Source organism: Vitis riparia, chromosome 4 (assembly GCF_004353265.1).
Source record: "Vitis riparia cultivar Riparia Gloire de Montpellier isolate 1030 chromosome 4, EGFV_Vit.rip_1.0, whole genome shotgun sequence".
Classification (NCBI taxonomy): domain Eukaryota; kingdom Viridiplantae; phylum Streptophyta; class Magnoliopsida; order Vitales; family Vitaceae; genus Vitis; species Vitis riparia.
The window spans coordinates 15,792,126-15,819,492 of NC_048434.1; the positions used below are offsets into that span (position 1 = coordinate 15,792,126).

Below are 27,367 nucleotides of genomic sequence, written 5' to 3' on the forward strand. Positions count from 1 at the left end.
AATCATTCTTTCTTATAATAAAAACTACAATAAATTTGCAAACATTTTCTTGACTATTATGGTTTACAATTTTTTTTTTTTAAAAAAGATTGTCCCATAATTATCTAAAACCCAATTTATCAAAGTCAAAAAAATTATAAAGGGTTAGATTTTTAAAATCGGGTTTTTAATTACCCTTTTAATCAAATTAAGTGTTACAAATCGACATCCAAAAGAAGCTTTGGAGTTACAGAAACAAGCCATAAAAGTATAATCAAAATGGAGAAAAAATTGAATGAAGCAGATTTGATATCCAAAAGTTGTGGTTCTTTTAACAAAATGTAGAACAATAGTGGATAAGACCCAAGGGCAAAAGAAATTCGTAAAATACGTGAAAGGCCTCATTTCCATACAAGTGTCTTATCCAACCTCTAAGCTACTCAACGGCTTCCAATTCCACACGTTGCCGCTCTTTTTTCATCTTCTCTCCTTTCTTTCTCCTCTCCTTCTCTGCAACCATCAGGTTGGGTCGTTCTTTACTTCAGACAACGTCCAAAGGCCCAGTTCCACAGTTGCATCAGCACGTTCCCTAGCTTGTTCTGTTTACTGATGGTGAACTTGAGGGGTTGTCTATGGTTGGTGGTTTGGCTTTGAATTTCAATTGGGTATGTTGTTGAAGGGTTTTTATCTTTTCTGGGTGTGGGTCGGTGTGTGGTGAAGTGACTTGATCTTACATTGATTTTGGCTGCATTGCTTCCATTATTTTTTGCAATGTGAAAGTGGGAATCGGTGATTTTTTTAGTTTGGTTTTGCCCAAATTAATTTTCTTTTTGGGGAAATCTATGAATTGAGTTGAATTCTTGGTATTTTTTCACAAGATATATATAAATGTTGGTGGCTAATTGAAGATTTGTGTGAGTGAAGTTTGTTTTAACAAAGTTACATACCAATGTGGGTTTATTTTGGCTGAACTTCTGCCATGTTTGATTGTTTCTAGCACAAATTCGTTTAATTTCTTTCTGCTAATTTGTAGTTCTGGGTCTGTCCATATTGATTTTGTTTTCGAGAAATTGGATTGCATTATTGGGGCTTTTGAGGAGATATCACTTGCACAATTGTGATTTATTGCAAAAGTATATTGATAAGCTTGCTCTTAATTTGTAGTTTTGGTTAAGGCCAAATTGATTTTGTTGTTGATAAAAGCTATGAATTTGGTTGAACTCTTGGGGTTTTTGAGGAGGTATTCCATAAATTTTGAGAAGTAATTAAAGAGCTATGTGTTTCCAAAATTATTACCAAGCATGCATGCCAATGTGGGTTTATTTAAAAATGTGAAGAGTAGAACACGAGGTTTGTCTTTTTTTAATCATATGCTAATTTTGGTTGAATGACTGCCCTTTTTCTTATTGTGACTTGCTTCAATTCATTGAATTGCTGTTCTTTTCTTGTTTCTTTTTGCCCAAACTGGCTCTATTTTTTGAGAAAAACCATGAAGTAGACCACATTCTTTGGGGTTGTGGTCATATTATTCTACAAATGCTTTGCATTGTGGAAATGCATTTATGCAGTAATGGTGTATTACATAAGTGCATTGAATTTCTTGCCCTTAAGTTCTAGTTTTGGGTAATACCCAAAATGATTTTGTTGTCTAAGGAAATCTATGAAATGGGGTTGCATTTTTAGGGTTGTTCTAGGAGACATTGTGCAAATTTTTGTCACAAAAACTGAATGAAATTTTTTCTGGATTTATTTTTAATGTAGCCTAATATAGGAGAACATCCTGATGATCTCTTTGATTTTGCTTTTAATGTGTTTCTATTTTCTTTTCCCTCTTTTTTTTCTTTAATTTTCTTACTTTAAGATCTGCAATATGCTTGGGGTTCTGAAAAGTTGCTTCCATCTAATATTATAAATCCATGGCTTTGGGGGGTTTTTAGAACTGATTTAATGGATTTAATCAGATCCAAGACTACATTTTCAAAAGTCCTTTGAACACATTGTTTGAATTTGACATGTCAAATTCAAACTGCTCACTCCACACACACACACACAAACACTCATAATGGTTGGTATGGATTTCTGAATAATGTGCTCCCCTTGTTGTTCCTCATATGCCAAAGATATTAATAGAAAGTCCTACCAAATAATGTTTTCAAAATGCAAATTGTCTAAATTTGTGAATTGATCTATGAATTACAAGGTAAGTCTTGAAGAGGGAGTTCACAGTTGGCATAATTTTTGGTTTTTAGTTTTATCATCAAACCTTCTCCCCATGTTTAACAAGTCAAAATTTGTCTAATTTTGATGTTTTAACATTAAATCCAAAATTCCAAACCAATTGACCCTATTGATGTATTGGACCAATATTCTTATGCATAAATAAATGTAAATGAAGATGTATGCATGCTTCAAAATCATTTTCCTATATCTTTCTTTGAAAATTATAAGGATACTCAGAGTTGGAGTTTTTTGAATATGTTCTCTGGGATGCTTGTGGAGTTATTTTTGAAACTATACAATCATATTGATGAACCATGTGTGTTCCTTTTTGTATTGATATTGATCAGTCAATCTCTTATTTAATTGGCAAAGAAATGGAGACCCACTGGCATATTTGAGTGGTACTCAGGTTGCAGTAGAGAGACACACATTGAAATATGGCATTGGCAGCACATCCAACTTGTTTCTCCCATGATGAAAGTACCAGTTCATGTTGTGCATCATGGCTTAAAAGAGGTGAAAGGTTTCTGAGGAAGGGGCCTGTTCATGTTCGTGGAGTAGTTATGATCAAAGTTTCCTCCAAATGCAGAAGTTCCAGAAATTCCAAGCTATTAAGATCTTACAGAAATTGTATTCAGGTGGAGTTCAAATATCCAAATTTTCTCTCACACAGAACACACAAGATTTCTCCAATGTGTGGCAGTAATAACATTATACCTGAGGTAGCTACAGAAAGATATCTTCTCCTGTTTTCATATTGCAAAGTTGCTTAGTTAATAATTAGAATCATCATTTTTATGTTCCTGGCGATTCTTCTTTTAAGGTAGAAGAGGTATTTGAATTTCCAGTTGCAACTGTATTGAATCTTTTAAAGAAATGGAGCCAGTTGCATTTCATGAAAGTAGTCGGTGTACTAGCTTGCACAATGTTGCTTATTCCTTCAGCCAATGCTGTTGATGCTCTCAAAACATGTACTTGCTTACTGAAGGAATGCAGGTATTCTCTTCACCCTGGTTCAAATGTTTTTCATATTACTTTGTGCTTGGGTAGAAAAATGATAGCTAGTGGCACTTCTCTACTGTTAGCCCATGTAATAAAAAACTTCCAATTTTCTCTTTTATACCAAAAAAGTGTTAGAACAGAATTTCACTCTATACACCTTTGTGTAGTTAATTTCTTAAAACAAACATCTGCACATTGGCAGGGAAGCATATTAAGGAAGTCCATTTTGTTAATCTACTTGTAGAATTTCCTGAAGCTCCGATGCCACTTGTTGCTCAGTTGTGTTAATGCTGGTTGTATCCATCAAATAGAATTAAAGATATTCTTCTCAAAGAGTGAAAACAAAAATAAAAGGATTCAATTTCATTTACCCAATAGGGCTATCTATGCAAACAGATTTTCTTCAAAAATGCACCAAAGAATATCCTAAGCAGATTCCTATTGCCCAAGGAAAAATTTCCCTTGATTAGATGAAAGTTATGAATTTATCCCAAAACCTGTCCAAATTGGTAGTCAAAACAGAGCTCATAATACCTGCATAGAGAACCTATGCACTCAAGAGACTACACTCACAAGAAACATCATAATTCTCCTTAAAATGCATTTCTGTGAGGTAAGTACTCCTTGCTACATCAGGTACTACTAAACCACATGACCAATCCCTTTTCGTAGGTTTCTATCTGAAATTTTTATAGGAAAGATCATAGAAATTGGTCTATTCCCTTAAGATTCCTAAAGAAGCTTCCCTGGAAGGCTTTAGCAATAGCAAGTTTATGAGGGCTGCAGAGAGATGTTCTGTACACTTTGCAAGAGACAAGCACAGATCTTGGACACACAAGTGAGAAAGGCCTTCAAACTCTCACAAAGAAATAACTCCCAACCTGAAGTGTATTCTTTTAATTCATTGTGTACATTGTAATCTTGAAATGTATCATAGAGTTTCCTCCACATACACTTCTTAAGTATGTTGTTGAAGAAGGGGAGCAAATCTCTACAAGACCCACCGCCACTACACCTTAACTAATATGGTTTGAAAGGATAAGCAAACTGTCAATTAGGTACATGACAAGTATATCATGTTTACTGATAGGGAAGAATTGCAAAATTTTCAAGAAGCTCAACTTCATGAAAAAAAGGGCAAGTGGAAGAAAGCTATGAAAAGTAAAATTAATCCATTCTTCTTCTTCTTCAAAATGAAATGGATATTCCTTTTCCAACAAAGATTTAATTTTCTCAAGGAGCATGTGTTTCTCAGTGTTTAATGTGTACCTTGTGAGGGTTGGCTCTCATGATTGTGGGAAAAACTTAATTCTGGAAGAATATCTTGGTGTGTATTGTATGAGAGTGATCTCTGGGGCATTAGGCTCTCTTTTTTGAGTTATTTTTGTGGTAGTTTCTTATTCAGAAGATAGAAATGTATATAAACTTGATTGCGATTTGTAGTGAGGTTCTGATGGAGAGTATTAGTCTGTGGATGGATCTCCTTTGTCGGGTGAACCATCTCAATCCTTGTGTTTGTGTTCTATAAATTTCCATTTTCATATTGATACATCTCTTCCAATGGACTTAGACTAATTTTGCACAAAAATTGATATTTAGGACTCTTGGAATGCTAGCTAGTGAAATCTGAGCATCTGTGTCCTCTGGTGGAAAAAATACTGAAAAACCATCTGACTTGAATTATTGTGATTGCAAGAGTTGCCTAAATATTGGCATATGATAGAAGGAGAGACTAAAAGTCTGGTGGTACCTGCATATCTTTCTATTTCTTGAGTGAATGTGACCTTAAAATTCATTCTTCTCTATATAATTTTTATGTTCCATTATTTAAAAAAAATTTCTTTCTTTTTTCCTGTCTCTCTAAATGCTTCATATAGATCTGAAATTTAGTTTGACTTTCTACTTAATGGAACTCTGCCTCTTGCCAGGTTGGAACTCGCCAAGTGCATTGCAAACCCATCTTGCGCAGCCAATGTTGCTTGTCTCCAGACCTGCAACAACAGACCTGATGAGACTGAATGTCAGGTTAGTTCTGCATTTTTCTCTAAATGCATTGCTTATTTTTGTGCAAGATGGTTTCTGTCTAATAAATTTCTCCACCCTTTTACTTTTGCAGATTAAATGTGGAGACCTTTTTGAAAACAATGTGGTAGATGAATTCAACGAGTGTGCTGTCTCACGAAAGAAATGTGTGCCTAGAAAATCTGATATAGGAGAATTTCCTGTCCCAGACCCAGCTGTTCTTGTTAAGAACTTTAACATTGCAGATTTCAGTGGGAAGTGGTTCATAACTAGTGGCCTAAATCCTACATTTGATACTTTTGATTGCCAATTGCATGAATTCCACACAGAGTCCAACAAACTTGTGGGAAATTTGTCATGGCGAATACGAACTCCAGACGGTGGGTTTTTCACCCGATCAACAATGCAGAGATTTGTACAAGATCCAAACCAGCCTGGAATACTCTACAATCATGATAATGAGTATCTTCACTACCAGGATGACTGGTATCTCCTTCCTTCTCATTTTACTACTGCTTTCCATGCTCCTCTGTGATTATGCAGCCACACACACACACACACACACACACACACACACACATATATATATATATATTAATTCTAATCCTTTTTGGTGGAAATAATGTTGGTCATGTAAAAAGATATGGTATTTTCAGATTATATTTGGGTTGCATTTATGAGTTCATGTCTCTTCATAAGAATGGATCCAATATTTTTCAATGTGGCCATTTTTGTTTTTTGGCAATGATGCTAGATGTCATTGTTCCAACTTCCAATTTGTTTTTCTCCATTTCTATTTCTTGTTAGTTTTGGGGCCATCATGGACTTGTTTGAAGTGTTTTTCCTTGACATCTTATGTGTTGAACTGTTAAACAAAGCAAGATTTGATTGTTCAATTTTCATGCTTGCTAGTTTTTTCAGATCTAATAGGGCACAAGTTTGTGGGCTTCTTTCAGTGTATTGATCTGATATTTATTGTAATGCTGTGTGCATGTCAAATTGTGCTTGCTTTTTGTAGGATAGCATAGAGTAGTGCTCTTTGAGGCCTATTCTGCAACTTTTCTTTAATCCTTGAACTTTGTGAAGAATCAATATTGACAAGATATTAACTGGTAGTAAAACAGACACACCTTTTGTGGCTTCAAGAACCATTCATAGAGATCATTCAATATGCTTTCTCTGGATTTGCCCATTTAGATTTCCAAACTTGTTTGTTCTTAGCATCTTGTGGCACTCTAAACTTTCCATCATGGATTACTTATGGTTAGATCCTTGTTATTTCTGTTTTATTTTTGTTACTTCTAGTAGCAGAAAAATTCACATTGCTAATTCCATTCTTCATGTAACTGCTACAAAAGGAGATACAAATGTGCTCCTGACCTTATAGAGGGCTTTCTCTCATCCAACACAGGTTTAGGGCATGAATTTGGGTATATGCTTGAAAGGAAATGAGATTTCAATTGAAGAATAACCCTATATTGTGTAGGCACCAAAATTGGGTAGTGTATTCTGATTTCTCCCAATCCCATAAGCCAGTTATGACTATGGAAAGGATGGACCTCCTGTCCCATGTTGCTGAAGTAGGAGATTTGAACACTTAGATTTGTGACTGTTCATATCTAAAGGATTAGTTCTGTTGTGAGTATTGTAGAATTACCAAAGACTTGTGCTAATAGTTAATACCTAAAGTTGTGTCTGGGTACATGTGTCACCAATGAAGTCCTTATTAAGTTGGGTGGAAGTGTTAGTCAGCAGGATATATATTATTGGGTTCATTCCTTGATAAACCTTTCGAGGTATTTATTTTTATTTTATATTATTATTACTCTGGGTTCAAATACTCGTTAGAACTTTAGACTTGTTTTTCCATAAATGAGTTTGGACATGTCACATTGATTACTTGTGCAGGTATGTTTTGTCATCCAAGATAGAGAACAAACCAGATGACTACGTATTTGTATACTATCAGGGAAGGAATGATGCATGGGATGGATATGGCGGTGCTGTTGTGTACACAAGAAGTGCAACTTTGCCTGAAAGTATTGTACCAGAACTAGAAAAGGCGGCTAAAAGTGTAGGACGAGACTTCAACAAATTCATTAGAACAGACAATACTTGTGGGCCTGAGCCTCCTCTTGTTGAGAGACTTGAAAAGACTGTGGAGGAAGGAGAGAAGACAATTATAAGGGAGGTTGAAGAAATTGAAGGGGAGTTAGGGAAGACTGAAAAGACCTTTTTTGAAACATTGATGGAAGGATTTAAAGAGCTCAGAAAAGATGAGGAATACTTCTTAAAGGAATTGAGCAAAGAGGAGATGGATCTTTTGAGTGAACTAAAAATGGAAGCAAGCGAGGTAGAAAAGCTCTTTGGACGAGCACTGCCACTGAGGAAGCTAAGATAAAATTGAATTAAAGGAAATGAACTTATCCTTGATTTGCTGAAACCACAGTTTAATTCTTGTTTGACATGCATATATGTTATTCCATCCATACTATAACTTTCACGGAGATGAAATCTAAAGTTTAATCTTTCTTGTTGATTCCTTTCTTATATGAAGATCATTGTTCAGGAAGAGCAAAAGCTACAGTTTCCTCTTCAGAAAGGGTTCCCTTCTTCCTGGTATTTGTGTTTTGTTTTATCCATTGATTTGTTCATAAAATTTGAACTTGTCAAATCCATTTGTGGTTCATAATTGTGAATTTTGGAGGGGTCTAAACCATTTGTTGCCCATGATCTATGAACTGATGCTCATGTTTTTTGTTCTTTACAATGTATTCCTTTGCATTTCCTTTTTACTATACTCATCATTGCTACTCTGTGACATGCCCCATCTGGCTTCAGAGAAAAAGCAACATAAATTTACCAGTAAGTTGGAGAAAAATGGGCCTCTGCTGAGCAAGATCTTTCCCTAAATAATTCTGATTCTCTGTTTTCTACCAATATGACTATTATGGTCCTATGGATAAATAGGAAAACATAAGTATGGGCATTTTAATGCACAAACCTCTTAAGAGGATTCTCGATATTTTTTTTCTGTAGATTCACATTAACAGTAGATCACATTACCACAAGTGGTTATTGGTGGTGCAAATATATAATGCAAAGATACCAAGTGTTAGGAAGTGTACCAAGATTCCTATACATGCACTCATGTGGTACTTTCCTGTTTGGATTTGGAAGATAGTCTTGTTAACTGGGTTTCTTTATAGAAATAAGTTTCCTTAGTCACTAGTGAATTGCTTCCCTATATATTCCCAGGTCATGACTCAAAAAACCTGTTAGATGGAGATGAACTTTTAACTGTACAAGGTACAATAGATGTTAGGAACAGGGAATTGTTGGGTTTTTAGGGGCTTCTATCACCAGCCTTTTTTCCACTTGCAGTGTTCCCTATTACAAAGCGAAACATATCCTTCATTCACTCATATATGCAAGATTTTGTTGAACCACATCTCGATTAATTTACCTTTATGCTCAATTTGGATCCTGGAAAGTACTTGGAAAAGGAAAAAAAATAAAAGAAAAAGGAAGAAATCTAAAAAATTCTCTTAATTTGACTTGTCTTTGGAAATATGAATGAAATTGAAAAAGTGTGAATTTTTAATAGAATTCTAGAAATATACATCTTAAATATTGGAAAAACATAATATGAAAAAATCATGGAGGTTAAACTTTTTTTTTTTCTCTTTTTTTAATTTTCCTTCCCCCTTTCTTTCCTGGCCATTTTTCTCTTTGTTTTTCTTTCCCTCCAACTTCTGCTCATACTTTCCATGAACCAAAATTTGGCCTCACTGTTGTGGTGTTAAAGGTTTCGCTGTCATTATAGGAATGATAATAGAGTGATGGTAATGCAACCAGTATGGCATTTGTGTCAGATTTATAGTTGGGGTAAATGTAATATTGTTGTAAGATACTGATTTTAGAGAGTAGTGCTGGTAGGGATGGTTTTTTCTGGAGTTGTGTTAGCTATAAGCTAGTATTTGCGTTATTACTAGTTATGTAACTAAGGTTATTAAAATAAGTATGTGCTTTAGTAGTTTGCCACCACCCTGACCTTTGGCTGACTCCCAATTGATGCGGAAAGACTAAGCATTTACCAAATCCTCCCAATTAGCAAGAGGAGGTAGATAATGATGATCTGTACGCTAGTGCTAGTTGTAATATTTTCAGGATTTTATCAAAATTTTTATTAGAAACCTTAGTAAAGGTGTAGGAATCCAGTAGTACAATTACTATGCTAATCGTGTTTTGACTAAGAACAGAATACAATGAGATGAGGTCAAATATATTTTAATGAAGGAACATGCAGGAGATTCCATTATGGGTTTTGAATCAAGTGGCTTCATTAACTAGCATTGCTATGCACCCTGAAAAAAAAAAAAAGAAAGAAAAAAAGAGAGAGAAAGGAAAAAAACTAAATTGATGAAGAATAAAAAATACCTACCTATCCTGAGACTGAGAGTAGATGACCTTTTTCTTTGGCCTTTTGAGATGGATTTCACCCTGCTCCAGTGTTTCTTTCCATGTCTTGAACTAGGGATGTTGAGTTAGAGGCTCTTATACCAAATGTCATAAACCTTGATCAATATGTCGAAAGCTCTAGAACTGATGAAACACATTAAATCAAATCCCTATATCCCTTTATGGTCGCTATATATTGTTGGTGAGAATTTAATGCATTGGAGGCTATCTTTAATTGTTCTAACTCCTTTCAAATACTTTGAGTATTGTTTGATACTTGTTCCAAAGGTTCCAAAAACTGTTGAATTTTTTGAGACTCACTCTTTTGTACAGTGTCAAAACTTTGTATGTGAATAAAGAAAGAAGATTTGGTAGAATTAAGCTAGTGCATCTTTGAGGGTAGGCTTTCCTATCAGGTATTTTAGCATACTACTTCACTAAAGATTTCTCTGGCTGAATGCCAACTTTTTGTTGATGCCCATTCACCTGTTATCCCAAGTGTGGGAAACAGCAAAGGTTCTCAGCCAGACAGAATGTCTGCAACAAGATTTTGCATTCCAAGTGTGTGCAAAATTGCAGAGATCACAAGGCTGGTAAGGGGGTTATATGCAAGCATAATCAACTCTATGTGGCAAATGGTTGTAACAAAATGGCCTGCACATATGGGATTATGGAACTTGAAAATAAGGAAAAGTTAGGAAGGTGAATAGTTGCTACTTTCAGCAACAAACCATTTTCCATGATCACTATCCCTATAAACCAATCCTAGTCTCAGGGCCAAGAACATGAGTTGGGGCTTGATAGAGAGGCTGAACAAATTTACTATTAGATATCTATGATCCCATGAGGCACAACTTTTCAGTTGCCTAAAAGCTCTTACCAAATGTTGAAGGAATTTACACACCTTTTAGTTATATTATACAGCACTTTAAAATAGGGAAGATTTGAAGCCTAGAAACTCTTTAAGTAAGATAAGGAGTGAGATATTTTGTAAAAGGGGTTATAGGACGAGGTTTTAGAGTTCTAGGTGTTTCTTATATTTTGAAAGAAAAACTAATTCTTTAATAGATCATTTCAGAGAAGCTCTTCCACAGAAGTTATAGGCCTGCCAAACAGGGTCTTACTCTGAAATGGCAGTGCCCCTAGTAACTAGGGTTATGTTGACCTTTAACAGTACCATTGGAGCTTGGCAAAATGGATTGGAAAGGACTAGGCTCCCCCAATCCCATCTAGAAAAAAGCATATTTCAGTGCCAGCCGGTTTGTTTGATTTAATTTGGACTCTTTCTCTTCCTTGTGATCAAGAAAATGAAGATGACCTTCCAGCTCATTATGTCTCTTGGCTTTGTGAACAGGCTTTTTGTCCCATAGCTGCTGTATCTTGTGTTCATGATAGTTTTTATTTGTTTTATGATCATTCTCTTGGTTGTTTCTCAGTTCTTAAATGTGGGTATAGATAATCTCCATGTAGGTTTTCAACTTAAGATTATGATCCAATCAAAGTCTACATAAAAGAACAAATGTTCCCTTGTTCTCCAAGGATCCCCTTCTTGTAGTTGCCGCCTCGGATATTTGTCTATTAATAAGGAGAGTGTGTATAAGTGGGAATGTGCTGCCTTGTTTAACCCTCTCCTCTGCCCCCCTTTGTATTCGTTCCTTGTATTCTGGTGTTGAAGCTACGACAATGAGTGTAGTCACCAGGGAGAAAGGTTTGCTGAAGCTGGTGTATCCAGGTCGTTTTGTTGAGCTGCACAAGAATCCTGTAACTGTGGCTGAAGTCTTGAAGAAGAACCCCAGACACTGTGTCACACGCCCTGATGTCTTCAGGTTCCCATGGATTGTGGTTAGGCCAGATTCAGTTTTAAATCCTGGGAGAGTTTTCTTTGTTGTTCCCTACCACACCATTCATCGCTTGTTACAGTCAAAAGGATCCCAGGATCAGTCCTACTCCTTCCCAAAAGGTGACCCTCCTGATCACAATCAAGATCATCTTCCCCATCTTAGACAAACATCTGTATTAGATTCATGGCCAGAATTGACACCAGAGCACATAGGCTGTGAGTCATTTTTCAGTAGAAAATCTCATGTTGTGTCTCTCAATAAGCATAACTCCAAGTGTCAACCGCATGTAGTCGCCTATCCGAGCGATGACCAATCTCCTGACCAGAAGTATCCAATTGAGTGCTCAGTTAAGCTCACATCCGTCCATACGCTTCTAAGGAAACGATCTCAAAACTTGTCCCAGAATAAGGAAAAATTCAAGCCAGAAGATTGTCGTGCAGAATGTCCTAGACGAAAATATCGAGTTCAAGCTGGCTCTAAAGTGATGAATTCAGATATGCAATACCATGATGGACTCCTTGAGAAATCTCCAATGAAGTTGCCTGCCAAGAAGAAGGCACAACATGATGGAGACCAACCTCCCAAGAAACGATATCCGGTTGAGAAATGGCCAACTGCCGTTGATAACGACAAACATCACCAGCCACATTCCAAGCCACAAACTCCAGTCAATCCTCTTGTTGAGGCTAGACCCTTCTGTAATATCAGGCAATATGCTTTTGACACCAAAGATCTTGGCCTACAGCCCAGAACTGATCGTGGATCAGACCTCGAACATTCTAAGCAGGTCACTCAGTTGAAATCTTGTCTGAAGAAACATGAAGACAATGCTTCGAAGTCTCAAGATCTCAGGGTAACCTTTGCCTTTCCACTTGAGGATAACAGGAAGAAATTGAAAACTAAACCCTACAAGTTCCATTAGAATGTGGAGCCTCTTTAGAGTGCTGGTAATTGCAGCTCTGTGGATTCTTTTATTCATCAAACCACATCCATGCATCCAGCTAAGCTTAAAAAGCATCATCTCATTACCCATATCAAATTGCAGTTATGTTCCTTCAATAGTTACCTAAAACCTTGGGACTGGTGGATTCTTCCACCTTGATAGTGTTGGCATTGGCAATAACACTACTTGGTTTCATGGAATGAGTGTCTTGAGACCTTTGCTCTGGGAAACAATCAATACAAAGTGCATTTGTTTCTTGTTTCTGTCCATGTTGATGTTCTCTGTGGATTCAAGTGTAGTTAACATGAATTCTGTGTTGTATGTAGTCTATGATTTCATGGAATGTTCAAAATCTGCTTTCCAAGAGAGAGTTGAAAAATGTTCTCATTATAGTAGAAAGATGAAAGGTTCTAATTCTGTAACAATATAAACTAGTTTCTTGTGGTGTTTGCTTGATTGTATGACCATTAACATTGTGACGTATTGCTTCATTTCCTATTAAACCATGTGTTTATATCAGGAAACCTGCTTGCATTATTAGGAATGAACTCAAATCAAGCATTATGACCATTGTTTTCTTTTCCTATTTTCAAAAGTATTCTTAGTGGTATCCCCTTCCTCCCAATCTGCACTCCCTGTGTCTGAGATCGGTATTCAGCAGAGAGGTCAAGGGCCTCTCTGGATGGAGCTTTGACCTGAGTAACTGTAATTTCTTCAGAGAATTGACTATGGAACTCCCAGGGGCGGCATAGATACAAATGGGTGTCCTCTCCCTGCAACTTTCGTCATCTGGGTGCTGGGGGTGGTTTTCAAACCACAATGCCAGTAGTAGAATAGATGATGGACATCCCTCCAATAAGATTTTGATTATGTCTCAAAAGTAAGATCTGTAAGTGTCACATTCAGTAGGCACTTACAAAAGAGCATACCAGAGTGAAGATCTTGGAGAAAGGAGACCAAATCAATGAAATTTCCCTTTTTATTCACTTTGCATTTAAGTTTTGAATAAATTTAGCCAGCGACCCTTGTAGATATGCGTGATATTCTTCACCCGAAAACTCCTCAGATTGATTCAAACCCCAACTGCTGTTTACCTCATTGCTCTTATCAGAGGGTGTCATGGGCTTGAATGAGCCATTCCAGTCATTATATTTAGGTGGCCTCACTCTGGATGGACTGAATTTCATATCATGCTTCAGTCTCATCAAATGTGAGGAAGGGCTGTGAACTATTGTTTCATTCAATGGTTTATCTGCACCATAAACCTTCTTCGACTCTTGTTTCTGGTAAAAAGAGATATGATGTCCATTACGATTAGCCATATGATCACCAGGCACATCTCCTTCCAATATTTTTAAAACCTGCAGAATCAATGCTCATTTCACTGAGAGTAAAACCGGAAAACCATGGAAGAAGAACAGAAAACTCATGGCTGATATCGAGAGTGGTAAGCAACAAAAACCTTGGACATTCTGGGTCTCTTTTCCGGGTGAGGTGAGATACATAAGCTGGCTGCAACCATCATACACTCCACTTCCTTCGCTACATAGTTGTCCTCCAATCTAGGATCTATCATCTTCATCTCAGGCAGTGGGCAACCCTGCAACAACACAAAAACCAGAATAAATTGCTAGAAAACCAGTGTTGATCATCCTTTTTCTGCACTGAGAACCCTTATGTTTTTCTCAGAAGCCAGAAACAATTGAGGGTAAGGGATCAAACTTGCCCAGTCTAGTAGGAGTTGATGTCCCAAGTGTCTGGACAGCTCTGTGGCCTTGCAGCCACTTAACAGCTCTAACAGAACAACTCCAAATGCATATACATCAGCTTTCTCTGTTATTAGTCCAGTCTGCGTGTACTCGGGCGCCAAGTAGCTACAAAAACATATACATCGTCCATGGAAAATAGATGAATAGGTATGCAAAATGAAACTCTAGAGGCAATGGTACATTCTTCTCTCAATTCCAAGTTCTTGAAGATGCGATCGCATACACTACAAAGGGTTAACAACAGAGTTGACAGCTCTTTAAGGTGAAGTTCTGTGTTGATTAAACCTACATTATTTTATATTTTATATTTTTTTGTTAGATTGTTACGATGATTTCTTGCTATGAGAGATTAATGAAAGTTTTTATAAAATTAAGAATATTTATATTAATATATTTTATCTAAAAAGCAAAAGGTTTTATCCGGTAGATCTTAGATGGTTTGGCCAGCCTGGAACCACCTGGGCCAGCGTTAATCTTTGATGGGCTGGGCCTGATAATTTTCTGGGCTTAGGCTTGACTTGATTGCATAATGAGACTTGCTATTTTAGAAATATTTATATTGTTCAATGACATTTTTACCCTCAACTTTTTATTCAAAAAGTGCTTCAAGTTAAATAGGGATTAATAAATTGTTGAAGGGTATTTTTGTCCAAAAGGCGTTACACTTCATGTTTTCAAAAGAGGGAAGTCATTCTTCCAAATTTGGGTTTTCAATAACCCTTTTAATCAAATAACCCTATTTTATATAATAACAAGGGATGATAATTATGATCTAATGAGGGTTTTTTTCTGAATCTTAACGAATTTGAGAAATCTGAACTCATGTAAGTAGAGGCTCTGGTAGAGCCCGAGCCCGGATAAAACCCTATGGGATGGGCTAGGGCCTTAATGTGTGGGTTCTATGTGGGTTATAAATGGGCTTGGGCTCACTGTTTGCGGAAGATCCCTAGGATGCCAGTAACTTGGGAGCTCAGTATCGGCTTTGTTCGATGCAGTTGAAACAACACGATTTTTAGAATGTCAAGTTGAACTATTGGCACAACGAAGATATATTTTGATGTAGAATTTTCTGAAAAAGATATGCATGAGGAGAATTTTAGTACCCGAATGCACCGATAACTCGTGTTTCCTCAGCTGTTTGGCCGTCTGCTTGCCATCTTGCTAGACCAAAATCACCCACCTGCATATGATGAAGAGTTTGGATGATCAAGTAGGATCATATAGGCATTTGATCTGTTTGTTTCAATGGAAATTAAAGGAAAATCATAAAACAAAAAATGTCACGAAACAAAACTATTAAGAGATGGGCTGCATTTTTTTTTTTTTTAAATAAGGCCAATGAAACAACTGAGAGTGATTGAATGTTGTGTGTGTGAAAGAGAGGGAGAGAGAGAGAGAGAGAGAGACCATGGGTTCAAAGTCATGGGTTAGAAGTATGTTGGTAGGTCTGAAGTCTCTATGTACGATGCAACCCACTCTGCAATCTTCATGAAGATATCTCAAACCTCTTGCAGCTCCTAATGCAACCTTCATCCTACTGTCCCAACTCATTACTTCATTTGTTTCTCTTCCTGCATTAACATGAGGTTTTATATTGAACTGAAATTTAAGAAAATGAACTGCAGCAAAGGCCTAATAGCAGTGACAATGTTGCTTAAGCTCACCATACAAATGCTTGTCCAAAGAGCCATTGCAAGCAAACTCGTATACAAGGATCCACTTGACCTCCACACAATATCCCACCAGCATCACCAAATTCCTATGCTGTGCACAGCTCAGTACTTCAACTTCGGAGCAAAATTCTGACGCTCCTTGTGCACTCAACATCTTGTGCTGCTTCACTGCAACAACCTGCCCGTCAGACAAGACCCCTCTGTATACAGCACCATATCCACCTTCTGCTAAGAAGTTCTGCCTCGAAAACCCATCTGTTGCTTTGATGATCTCTTTGTAGTCGAATTTCCTTGGTGCCTTGCCAAAAATTGGAGCATTGTGCTTGCAAACCGAGCAAAGGGGTGGGGGAGTGGGTGGGCGTTTGATGGAAAGTGACATTGTTTTTCTGATGCTTGAAGTTCTGTCGATGGTTGAAGAAAGAGGAGACGTGATTGGTTCAATTCTGTTGGTAGCCATAGAGTCTCTTCTGATGGTCAGCTGAGTTGATTGCTTTGGACTCCCCAAGTTTCTCCACATGCGCGGCGAATCAATTGATCTTCTAGTACCTCTGTTCACATCTGGTTTATATGGACACTAAGGTTAATAATGGAGAATGTTTGTAAACCAAATTACAGAGAGACACACTCCTTACCATTTTGGATCTTTGGAAGAGCATTGCAGGCCTTGGTTTTCTCCTTCATCGTGCAGGCTGGTGACTTTTGAGGTGACTGGACAGTGTCTAATCTCGGCACCATTGCCAATGGCTGAGATTTACTGTATGAAGGGGTGAAGTCAAATCTTTCTTCTTCCACTTCCACTACTTGGTGGAAGTATTGAGAGTTCAGATGAAAAGTGGAACCAACTGGTTTGAGGTCAGCAACTGAAGGGCTGGACTTACTGAACTTGTCCTTGTCATTGGACATGAAGGATGAGGCATCCGTTCCATTACAAGGGCTATCTAAACCGAGACTGCTTCTGGTTGTTAGACTGTTGCAATCAGGATTATAAGCGAGATTATAAGTAGGAATAATGCCAAGCATGTCAGCTACTGTAGGATCTGTTTGAAGTTCCCTCGTATCAAGTTTTCTTAATTTTGGTGGATCAACCGCCCTAAGGATCCTTGGGATGGCATGGTCTATAAGTACGACGTTGCAGTCCAGTTGCTTCAGGCAGCAATCGCTTTCCTTCTTCAACCGCCTGTTCAAAGTTTTAAGGAAATTACTTCCATATACAACTTTATCATCCAGTAGAACCATAGTTTATCAGCTTTCTTTTCCCCAACCTCGTCCAAACTAAGAAAGGGATGAATGCTCAATCCAACATCTCAAAATGCACATTATCAATGGAGAGGAAATTAAATCCAGTAATTTTTTAGTTGCCTAAGTAGTTATCAGTTGTCTGAATAATTTCAGGTATGGTTTCAATTTCTGAGAAATTCATACAAGATTTTTACCTAGCCAGAATCATAGTTGGTAATTTTTTTCCCTCTTGATGACCAGCCTGAAATTTGAGTCTACTCTTGATTTTGCAGCTATGGAAGGAGAAATATACGTGGAAGATTACCTATCCAGAATGATCCAGGTTGCTCCTAGTTCTCCGGCTTTTGTAGCAACCGCTCCCATCTCTGCATCAGCTAGAACTTCAACTGCAGTTTGCACCTGTCATCCGATGATTGATCATATAACCCGACAACAATTGTTACAAAACAACACTGAGAAGGAAACACCCCCTGTACCTGCTTGACATTGTGGGCTAAACACAGTTGCTGCATCATCTGAACACAGACACCGTTGATTCGATTGGATGCATCATCCTGAGCTCTATTAACAAGGCCCGCCTGATCAGATGTTGAACTCTCCTCCTGCCTAAGACCCAGTTTCTTTAGCAGACCTGAAGCAACAAAAAGAATCAAAACATGGAAGACATGGCTAACAAAACTGTCCAAACCAAGCAGAAAGGAGAAATGGAAACCTACAAGAAAGAAACTGATGGGTCTGGCTTCGGTTAGCCAGAGGACGTCCACATGAAGGAACAACAGCGAGAAGAATCAAAGAATCCATGGCTTTGATCAGGTTGCGTACTGCCCATTCGAGTGCATAGTCTGTGATCTCTTTGCTTGCATCAACTGCCACTATTATCACATTGCCATTCATCTCTTGTTGAAGATATAGAACAAGGTGTCACAAGATCATAATCCCCTTAAATATCCATGCAGCACTTGGACAACTTAAAAATTCTGGTACCTGACTTAAGAGCCCTTGACACTGACTAAAAAAGGAATGAGAAATATATCTTGGAAGTTTTGAGCTATGGTGTCCCAAAGACCATCAATACAAGAAGGCAAACAAAGACAGTTTGTTTAGCACAAAACTCATGTGCAGCACTTAGAAAACTTTAAAACTGTGAAAACCCGGGTTGTATATGATTGAAGTTTTGAGTTGTAGAACCTCAGAGCATCAAACCAAGAAGGGAACAAAGATAGGACTTCGTAAAAGACAGTTGTGTAGTACTCTTTGTTATAAAATGTGAAAGAAAGCGAAATGGAATGGAACAGCAGAAAAAACACATTTGGCAAAGAGGGCGACCGCGTCTAGAGGAGGATGCATTGGACACTACTGGGCAGAAGAAGGTGAAGCAGTGGAAATGTTCTTCATTGTCTGTTTGCATTTGGAGGGAGATGTCCTATTCTCCATATAATCATGCTACATATTTACTTTGGAGCTTCCACTCTATCAATATTCAAACATCCCATGTATGATAACTATAAAGCTTTTGACCATTTCTATGTGCTAGTGTTGATAAACCCTTCTCTTTGAGAAAGGTCATTGTCATATGAACACCAAAGGCACAAATTTTTATTACATTATTGGAGTATTTTAGGAGTTTTTAATTATTGAATGGGACTCGCATATGAAGTTTAGTTTTATTGTTTTTAAACTTTTTATATATATATTATTCCTATACATAATAAAAAATTGGGTATTTTTTTTTTTAATAATTAGAAGGATAAAAAGATATGTTTGGATACAATTTCTTTTTCTATTTTCAAAAGAGAAAAAATAGCAATTTCTTTTATTTAAAAATAAATAAATAAAACTCTTAAAAATTTAGGGCTTGTTTGATCATGTTTTCAAAAATTGTTTTAACTTAAAAATGATTTTTAAAAACAAGTATAAAAAAACATAGCCAAATAGGCCCATGTTTTCGTTTTGTTTTTGAAAACTAGTAAAAACAATTCCTACTTGTTTTCTATATATTGTTATCTATTTTACTTTGTTTTTAAAAATTCTTTTAAGAGAAAAACGGTCAAATAGTATTAGAAATTTTTAAAAACATTTTTTTTTGTTATAAAAACATAATGCTATTTTAAAATCACACGTCCAAATAGACTCCAAACACCTAGAGATATAAATATATATCATGATCTAGATAGTTAATGAATATGTATGTCGATTCATCTAAACATCAATAAATTTTTAGAATAGATACTCAGACAAATTAATCATATGCCATGAATTGGATTTGAACTAGTGACATGAGGATTTTCAATCCTTTGCTCTATCGGTTGAGTTATCTTGGCTATTACCTATGCATCATCCTCATTTTATTAGATAACTTGGTTTATGTCAATTAAAAATAAAAAGACAAAAGGGCATTACAAAATAAAGTATTATCCAAGACCTAAATTTACCCGATGTTGATTGTTGCGGGGTTATAAAATATTACTCAGTTATCCAAAATAAATAAATAAAAGGATTGTTAAATTTCTCATAATTATATGTATTCAAAATCTTTACCAACTATACATGTACCAAAGAAAACAAAAATTGATAGTGGATGTGGATGTAGATTTAATTAAATTGTTGAAGTAGAAGATGAATGTATGTTGAATATTAAAATTACGGATAATAAAGGCCGGCCTAATTAGAAAATCAATCTCTTGTTTGAGGATTTTCAACCATGCCGTCTTAAGTATTTTAATTAAGGGCTAAAAGTATTAATGTTTATTAGTTTAAGCTTGCAGAGACATTAATCTTTCAAATTATCAAATTAAGTGGGTTTCAAGTTGATTAGGTCAAACTGATGTTATAAATTGAAAGGTTCAAATGTGTAATTTCAGTAAATATAATACGACATAAGATGAATTATAAAATCAACTTATTAGGTCTTAAGATATTAATTTGAGATTTAGGTACGAATCGCTGGTGTCATTCTTATGTCACCCACTCAAATGGCCGGCCGGGTGATATGAATAAGTAAACTGGATTGCCTGCAATAAAAAACTGAAGTTGAACCGATGACAAATGATAAAACACTTGAATTTAAATATGAAATTGAGCTTTGAGTCATACTTTTGATCATGTATTCAAGCTTTTTCCAATTTCGAAACAAGTACCCACCCACTATATATAAAAAAATACAAAAGCATTTTTGGCAATCAAATAAAATAAGAATAATATAACAAATTGTTGGAGTTAGGTTTGGGTGCGCCAATTTGATCCCATCCAATAAATGGGAGAAATAAGGAGGGCGGTTTCTAGGAGTTTTAAAACTACCCTCCCCCTATTAAATAAAAAATAATAAATAAAAGGTTTTTTTTTTCTTTCTCAAGAGAATTGTCTCTCTTGAAAAACACCAGAGAAACTCTTATATTATGAGAAAAAAATGGTTTTTGTATTCGTAGTTCCATTCATTATTTGAGGAGAGAAAACTGATCAGTGAAACAACCAATCGGGATTCTTGAATATTTCAGAAGGTAACTTAGAATTCTTATTTTTTTTATCATAAATAATTGAAAATAAAGCATTACCTATCAAATTAAATCTTTTTTTTTTTAATATTTGGAAACCTAAAAAAAAAGTTAAAAATATTTCAATTTTTCAAACAAATTTTTGTTTTAAAATACCTTAGAAAAATATTTTTAAAAACTATTCTCAAAAACCATTTTTTGGTAATAGTTTTAAAAAAATGTTCACAAATAGACCCTAAATTTTGTCCCATTAATCAAATTTAAATTATTACTATTATTATTATTTTTTTAAGAATGAGAATAAGAATAATAATAAAAAAAATTCATTACTATAAAAATCACATCTCCGGCTCTCACTATGACTTTGATTCCTCTAATTCACCTCAATTTTCATCCTATTTCTATTATTATTCCTGTGTATCAAATGCAGCCATTATGTTAGAAATATTGAAATAAAGAATGAAAACCGTGACCTTCATTCAATTTCCATTCATTAATATGTTTCAAAGAGTTATTAGAACGAGAGTATAAATAAATTAAATTTCATTTTTGTTAAGATCTTAATCCATCTCTCTCACATGTATTATGATTAAACCCCATTCTCATCCTTAATTCCACCTATCAAACCCATCTCATATTTTCCATAGGATTTTGCATGGTTTGCTATATATATTAATACAATGCACATATCTTTAGTAAGATTATTATGAATGTAACCATATATATATATATGCATGGTTTCTACCTTGGGTATGAATTCCACCATCAACTCATGAAATAATAGTCATTTGCTTATCAAACTTACAAGTTTATTCAACCAAAAATGCATGTGTTTGACTAAAGAAAGAAAAAAAAGAAACCTAATTAAAATCTTAAGCATACACTAAGAGCTTAGAAGAAGAGAACTCCCTGAGAGTACTCTTGCTTCCATCCATGGCTTAATTTGTACCACTAAACAAACGAGGAATTCAATGCTTCTTTCTACTGAAGTATCATGCCCCGATGAAAATCAAAACCAAAAAAGAACAGAAAAAGAAAGATAAAAAAATTGGTATATTTGGCAAATGGAACTAAGAATTCGATTCACAGTGATTTTATGAAGTGTTTCTAATATTTTTAACATTTAGAAATTTGTGTTATTTAAGTGTTAAAAATTGTAGAAACGATTTTTAAAATCGCTACAAACTCAGTTTAAATATGGAAAAATTTTCATGGCAGTATGTGATCATAAGCTGTTGCTGTTATGGCTTGAATTTGAGCCCCATTCGTCGGCTCCCGTCACAGCGCTGTGACACTCATCTCCACTGTCGTGGTCACACTGCTCACTTCCATCCCGGGACGGCCTGTTATGATCGTGCTGGTGTTCCTCTTCGCTCTCCTCTTCACTCCCCTCCTGTGACCCGCTCTTGCTGCAATCGCTGCCTTCATCCTCATGATCAGAGGTGTGTTCTGAGCTGTCTCCGCCCTTTTCATGGCCACTATCGGCCGGAGGAAGACTTGGAAGAGGGGTGGTGTCACACATGTTTTCCTCTTTAGACGCTACAAGGAAGCTAAGGGTTGTTACAACGTCGCTGATCAAGGGGCGCACTGATGCCTCCTCTTGAAGACACATTGCTGCTATTGCCACCGCTTGATTCAGGCTCTTCTCCGGAAACCGCCTCTTGAGAAGGGGATCCGCCATCTCTGGGAACTTTTTGGGGTCCCTGAACTTGGGTTGTGCCTGTTCAAACTCAGGTATTACGCACAGAATCTCACGAAAATGGGAAATTAAGTTAGCAGATTGTGATGAAATTAATGGGAAAATGTACCCAAGAAACGAGATTTTGCTCATCCATTGGCCTAGTCGTGTCGATGGCTTTTCGACCGGTGATGAGCTCTAGTAGAACGACTCCGAAGCTGTATATATCTGACTTCAAAGTAAACTGACTGTCTCTTGAATACTCAGGAGCACAGTAGCCATAAGTCCCCATCACCCGAGACACTTGCATCTTATCGCCAACAGACTTGGCCTTGCCCAGCCCGAAAGTGGAGAGTTTTGGATGGAAATCTCCACACAGCAAGATGTTTGAGGACTTTAAATCTCGGTATAGAACCGGGGGATTAGCCTTTTCGTGCAAATACTCGACACCTCTGGCAGCCCCTAGAGCTAAATTCATTCTTGTAGGCCAGCTTAGTGGTTCTTGGTCTGGTTTCATCTCTGCAATAGATTTTGGGGTAAGGGTGGAAAGCTTAAACTACCAATTTGACTCAAAAGCTTCAATTCTTTTATAACGTGCAAAAACTTTACATTTCTCGGATTTGGGCTTACACCTTAATTAACATCTGACAATTTTTTTTAGTAAATAAACTTGAGGTCTCCCAAAAAGGAATGAGGCTCTCCATGAGTAGAAATTTTTGAGTAAATATGTCAATAATGTGTATCAAATGGACATAGCTAGTCTCATGTTGTATAGAGCTTACCAAACAGATGATCAACCAGAGAACCCAATGACATGTATTCACACACCAAAAGCCTCTGCTCACCATCAGCGCAGTATCCAACTAGATTGACCAGATTTTCATGGTCCAGGAGACTCAGCATCGAAACCTCCTGAAGGAACTCCTTGTTTCCATGCAATCCATTCCTGTCTAGTTGCTTCACAGCAACATCCTACGAACAATAACGAAAAATCAAAGAACTGAGGTTAGTTGTTGCCGCCAAAAACCGATAAAATCCAGGAAGAAACACCAAGTTCTTATTAACCTGCCCACTATTCTCAAGTTGTCCCTTATACACTCTTCCGAATGCACCTTCCCCCAGTAGACATTCTTGACGGAAATTCTTCGTTGCAGAGGCCAGTTCCCAGAAAGTGAAAGCTTTTACATTAATATTAGGTCCACCGTCGGCATTTGGAGTTTCATTTCTGTTCCTGGCCTCTGGACAAGAAACAAAATGAATTTTAAAATGCTTTTAATCATCTATTGGAATATACTGATAATGCAATTTACTAAAGGATGGAATGAAAACATTTTTGAAGTATAATTTCAAATATAAAATTCAGTTTGACAACTTACTTCTCTGCTGACTGTATAAATCAAATGTTATCCCAAACAGCCTTGCAATTTGAAGGCTACAAACTATTGAACGTTAAAATGTAAACTATTTTCACAATTTCCAGATTCATAGAATCTCACATGTGTTTTTGCTGGATAATTCCACGGCAAACCAAGGCCTGAAGGGGGGTCAATGGATCAAATAATCATCCTATGTTCATTCCCACATTTTTCATTGAGTTTAGGCATTGGGGTTTTGCAGCACAAACTAAAAGTGTGTTTGGGAGTGATTCTAGGAAGTGTTTCTAGCATTTCTAACACTTGAATGATAAAAATTTTCAAGTATTAAAAATATTAAAAATGTTTCCTAAAATCACTATTAAACGGGCTCTAAATGGGAACAAAAATTCAGATAGTTACTAATTTTTAAGTAATTATTCGAAGGCGAGGATTATAACAAAAGCTAAGTCAATATTAAAAACCATGTAATTGAGTTTGATCGAAACAGAAAAGAATTAATTATAACAAAAGCTAGGTAAATATTAAGAACCATGTAATTGAGTTTGATCGAAACAGAAAAGAATTAATTATAACAAAAGCTAGGTAAATATTAAGAACCATGTAATTGAGCTTGATTGAAACCGACAAGAATTAATCAGTCAAGGAGAGTAAAAATGTGTATATATCAATGCTTTTAACAAACTGGATAGGTCAATTATACAAAGCAATGCATGAAGGTTAAATACACACCATGAGGAGGTGATTCACTAGAAGATCTAGAATTGGCGTCCTTGCTATTTGTTTTCTTAACCTTGGACGTGAAACAAGGGAAGCAACTCATGTCTCTCGATGAATAATCTCAAACCAACAAAACCCAGATACAATTTCACGTAAACTTGTGCCTATTCAAGCTCCCTGAACGTGTAGAATCCCCAAAACCTGACCATGCAAACAAACAAGCGCCAAAAACCCGAGAATGAATAAAAGGGTTGGCAGTGGATGAGATTTTAGAGGAAGGAAAAGATGAAGAGAGAGCAAAGAGGAGGGAGAGAGGAAGCGAGAAGTGCAGGGTCCCCCAAGAAAGGTGAAGGACCCTGTGAGAGAGGGAGGCTATTGGAAACGCAAGGACAAGAAACCATTAGGAGAGGAAAGCATGGTTTTTGGGAAGAAAGTGTGGGAGTTCTCCTGGGAGTTTTCCTTGGGAGCTTCCTGAGAAAAAGGGGGAGTTTTGAATGGAGAATTTGCGAGGAGAGGAAATGTGGGGATCCAAATTGGGTGAAGAATGAGAGGAGAGTGTCCAGTTAGCCATTGAAATTTTGGTTAACGGTTTATGGACTTTGACTTGCATTTGGTATTAACTTCTAACAAAATAAAATTGATAGAACAATGGATTCTTACATGTCAAAGTAGTTTGACAAGTTGTTGATATTTAATTTCAAATAAAATTAAAAATATTTATGTTTTATGTCCACTCATTCATGTAGTATATGAAAAGAGTAATTAGCATGACTAATATTAGCTAATTCTTCAAAAATGGTTGGTTGATGTTGAAAAATGTCGATATATCCTCTCTCTATATATATACGATTAATCAATTTTCGAATTTTAATGACTGGTCAAATACATTTTTCAACATTTTTCCTTTTCATAGTATATTAACATTAAATAGTGATGTTTCTAATTATTTTGTATGTACTTCTGTGGATCATATGTCTTGGATCTTCAAAATAGGACAGTTTCATCAATCAGAGATGGTGCATGTTAGATGGTTAAGGCAATGTTTTTGCCATAAAAATCATTTGATGTTCTTTAGGTCAATTTTGGAGAATTTATGCCATAGGTTCTTGTCAGTAAGGAGCTTTAGGAGGGCATCTACCATGGCTTTCTGGTGATGTTTGTCAGTTGACAACAGGGAGGCCATTGTTAAATGCCTGGTAGAACAAAGAGTTCTTTGTTTGATAGCTATTGAAAATCTACTATATGGTTTAATTATGTGTTCACGATCCCAGATCCAAACAGAAAGAATACAAAGAGGCTGTTTGCCCAATAATCAACACAACTAGCCTAGATTTTGCCTTGATAATATCCACATCCCGCCCCTATAAGGAAAGATTTAAAAATTAAATAAACAAGTTAGGTGGGGTTCGGGTATTGCCTTGGCCTATCTTGCCCCATCCCGCTTTGATTATATACAAAATTAATTTAATTTAATTTTTATTTTCCTTTTTAATATAATAATAATAATAATAATAATAATAATAATAATAATAATAATAATAATAAAATACTTTTCAATAAAATAAGTTATAAAAATTATAATATTTTCATTATTTATTTTAATGTAATTAAAAAAGTTTAAAAATATTTTTTAATTTAAAAAAAAATTCGAAAAAAAGTTGAATGAGATTAGGCAAGACAGATATAAGAAATTCGCATACCTACCTCGCCCCGCTTAATTTTTCTAATAGGATGAAGATGTGAATTATTTTGAATAAATGGGGCGGGGTACTTAGAATAGAGGCAATCTGTATCAAATCGGCCTTGTTGCCATTCCCCTAATCCCGCTATCTTTTCTTAGCAACAATAGTTAGAGTGCTCATAAGGAATTCATGTTACTATTTTTCAACTTGAAACCTTTCATGAAGTTTAGGATAAACTAGTTCTATGCTGTGAATCTAAAACCCAATCGAGACTATTTTATTTAAGCATTCGGGATATTTTTCTATTAGTAATAGTGTTATGCCACACAAACATTGGGGGCTTCATGTCTTATTTATCAAAGTTTTGGTAGGTCCCAAAACTTTGAACTAACTTGGGTATACGGAGCTTATCGTCTTAGTTGAAAACTAATTGATATGGTTTTAAGAGTGGCAACTCATCCTTAAGGATTAGAAGAAGACCTTGTCCAATTTATCATTGGATAATGGATTGGGTATGGGAATACTATGGGAGAAAAACGATTCTTGATGTCATAGATTTGTGATTGAATGGAGTTTTAGACCAGCAGCATATTGATGTTAGCATTGTCTTGTTATCATCCCAACCTATACCAGAGGTCATCCATGAGAATTGATTTAAGAGTTCTTACATGATAGGTAGACCCAAGAGTTATCCCATTGAAAAACCTCCTTTCACTACACGAAATATAAGATATAGTCACATAGTAATAGAGGGGTCATAAAATTTGTGACTAAAAATGACCTGAATGAGGGAAAAAATCTCGTTAAATTATTTAGTCAATGCCACCAAGGGAATTGTGTCCATAGATGGTTTCAATTCAGCCTATAACAACAGACTGTCTACTAACATGAGCAATGTGCTCTTATAGTAGGGGTCTTTTTTCAACCATGTATAGGTTGCCCCTCTATATAAAATCTAGTTAAGAAAAAATCGTCAAGGACCTTCGTCCTTTGGCACTCACAAATCAACTTAATTCACTATTGACTTATTATTGAATTTGATGACTACATGCCTATATCTGTCTAAGTCAATAGTGACCTTGTAAATATTGTAAGTAAGAACACATTTACAATCATGCCTTTCTAATGTAATTTCCCTATACAAGGGATCAAGGTTTGGACATTCAATATTGGTGTTGTCATAATGAGTATGCTAAATTAAACCCATCCCTTGAATAGTAACTCCAAAAGTGTTACAGTCAACAAGAAATTGCATTATATGTTCTTGCTAAGCT

The 27,367-nt window shown here is 36.1% G+C and overlaps 3 protein-coding genes across 4 annotated transcripts; 1 reads left to right on the forward strand and 2 right to left on the reverse strand.

The window, feature by feature from the left end:
• The first annotated feature begins 400 nt into the window (after nucleotides 1-400).
• LOC117912819 (violaxanthin de-epoxidase, chloroplastic) lies at nucleotides 401-7,897 on the forward strand. Of its 2 annotated transcripts, none has more exons than XM_034827553.1 (6): nucleotides 401-644; nucleotides 2,547-2,921; nucleotides 3,023-3,195; nucleotides 5,130-5,226; nucleotides 5,318-5,709; nucleotides 7,132-7,897. In XM_034827553.1, the coding sequence occupies exons 2-6, from the start codon at nucleotides 2,637-2,639 to the stop codon at nucleotides 7,622-7,624; spliced, it is 1,440 nt and encodes a 479-aa protein (XP_034683444.1). In that variant the 5' UTR covers nucleotides 401-644; nucleotides 2,547-2,636; the 3' UTR covers nucleotides 7,625-7,897. The 2 variants fall into 2 exon arrangements, with proteins under 2 accessions (XP_034683444.1, XP_034683443.1); XM_034827552.1 differs by having other exon boundaries at nucleotides 2,572-2,921.
• Nucleotides 7,898-14,051: 6,154 nt separating this feature from the next.
• LOC117913272 (inactive protein kinase SELMODRAFT_444075-like) lies at nucleotides 14,052-16,319 on the reverse strand (the record flags this gene model as incomplete). The annotated part of the gene is made up of 5 exons (XM_034828225.1): nucleotides 14,052-14,068; nucleotides 14,134-14,342; nucleotides 15,341-15,417; nucleotides 15,645-15,808; nucleotides 15,902-16,319. Coding segments are annotated over 5 exons (885 nt in total), but the record flags the coding sequence as incomplete, so codon positions are not given.
• Nucleotides 16,320-21,830: 5,511 nt separating this feature from the next.
• On the reverse strand, nucleotides 21,831-24,831 carry LOC117913187 (probable serine/threonine-protein kinase PBL25). Its single transcript, XM_034828147.1, has 5 exons — nucleotides 24,424-24,831; nucleotides 23,384-23,556; nucleotides 23,101-23,290; nucleotides 22,449-22,837; nucleotides 21,831-22,360 (listed from the first exon to the last, which is right to left on the reverse strand). Exons 1-5 carry the CDS (start codon nucleotides 24,512-24,514, stop codon nucleotides 21,866-21,868), a joined length of 1,338 nt encoding a protein of 445 aa, XP_034684038.1. The 5' UTR covers nucleotides 24,515-24,831; the 3' UTR covers nucleotides 21,831-21,865.
• Nucleotides 24,832-27,367: the final 2,536 nt, after the last annotated feature.

Coding starts and splice junctions, on each gene's coding strand:
- LOC117913187 (XM_034828147.1), bottom strand. CDS start 24,514: ATGAGTTGCTTCCCTTGTTTCACGTCCAAGGTTAAGAAAACAAATAGC. Junction 23,557..24,423: donor TAGTGAATCACCTCCTCATG/GTGTGTATTTAA, acceptor TTTCTTGTCCAG/AGGCCAGGAACAGAAATGAA. Junction 22,361..22,448: donor AGCAAAATCTCGTTTCTTGG/GTACATTTTCCC, acceptor GAGTTTGAACAG/GCACAACCCAAGTTCAGGGA.
- LOC117912819 (XM_034827553.1), top strand. CDS start 2,637: ATGGCATTGGCAGCACATCCAACTTGTTTCTCCCATGATGAAAGTACC. Junction 3,196..5,129: donor TGCTTACTGAAGGAATGCAG/GTATTCTCTTCA, acceptor GCCTCTTGCCAG/GTTGGAACTCGCCAAGTGCA. Junction 5,227..5,317: donor CTGATGAGACTGAATGTCAG/GTTAGTTCTGCA, acceptor TTACTTTTGCAG/ATTAAATGTGGAGACCTTTT.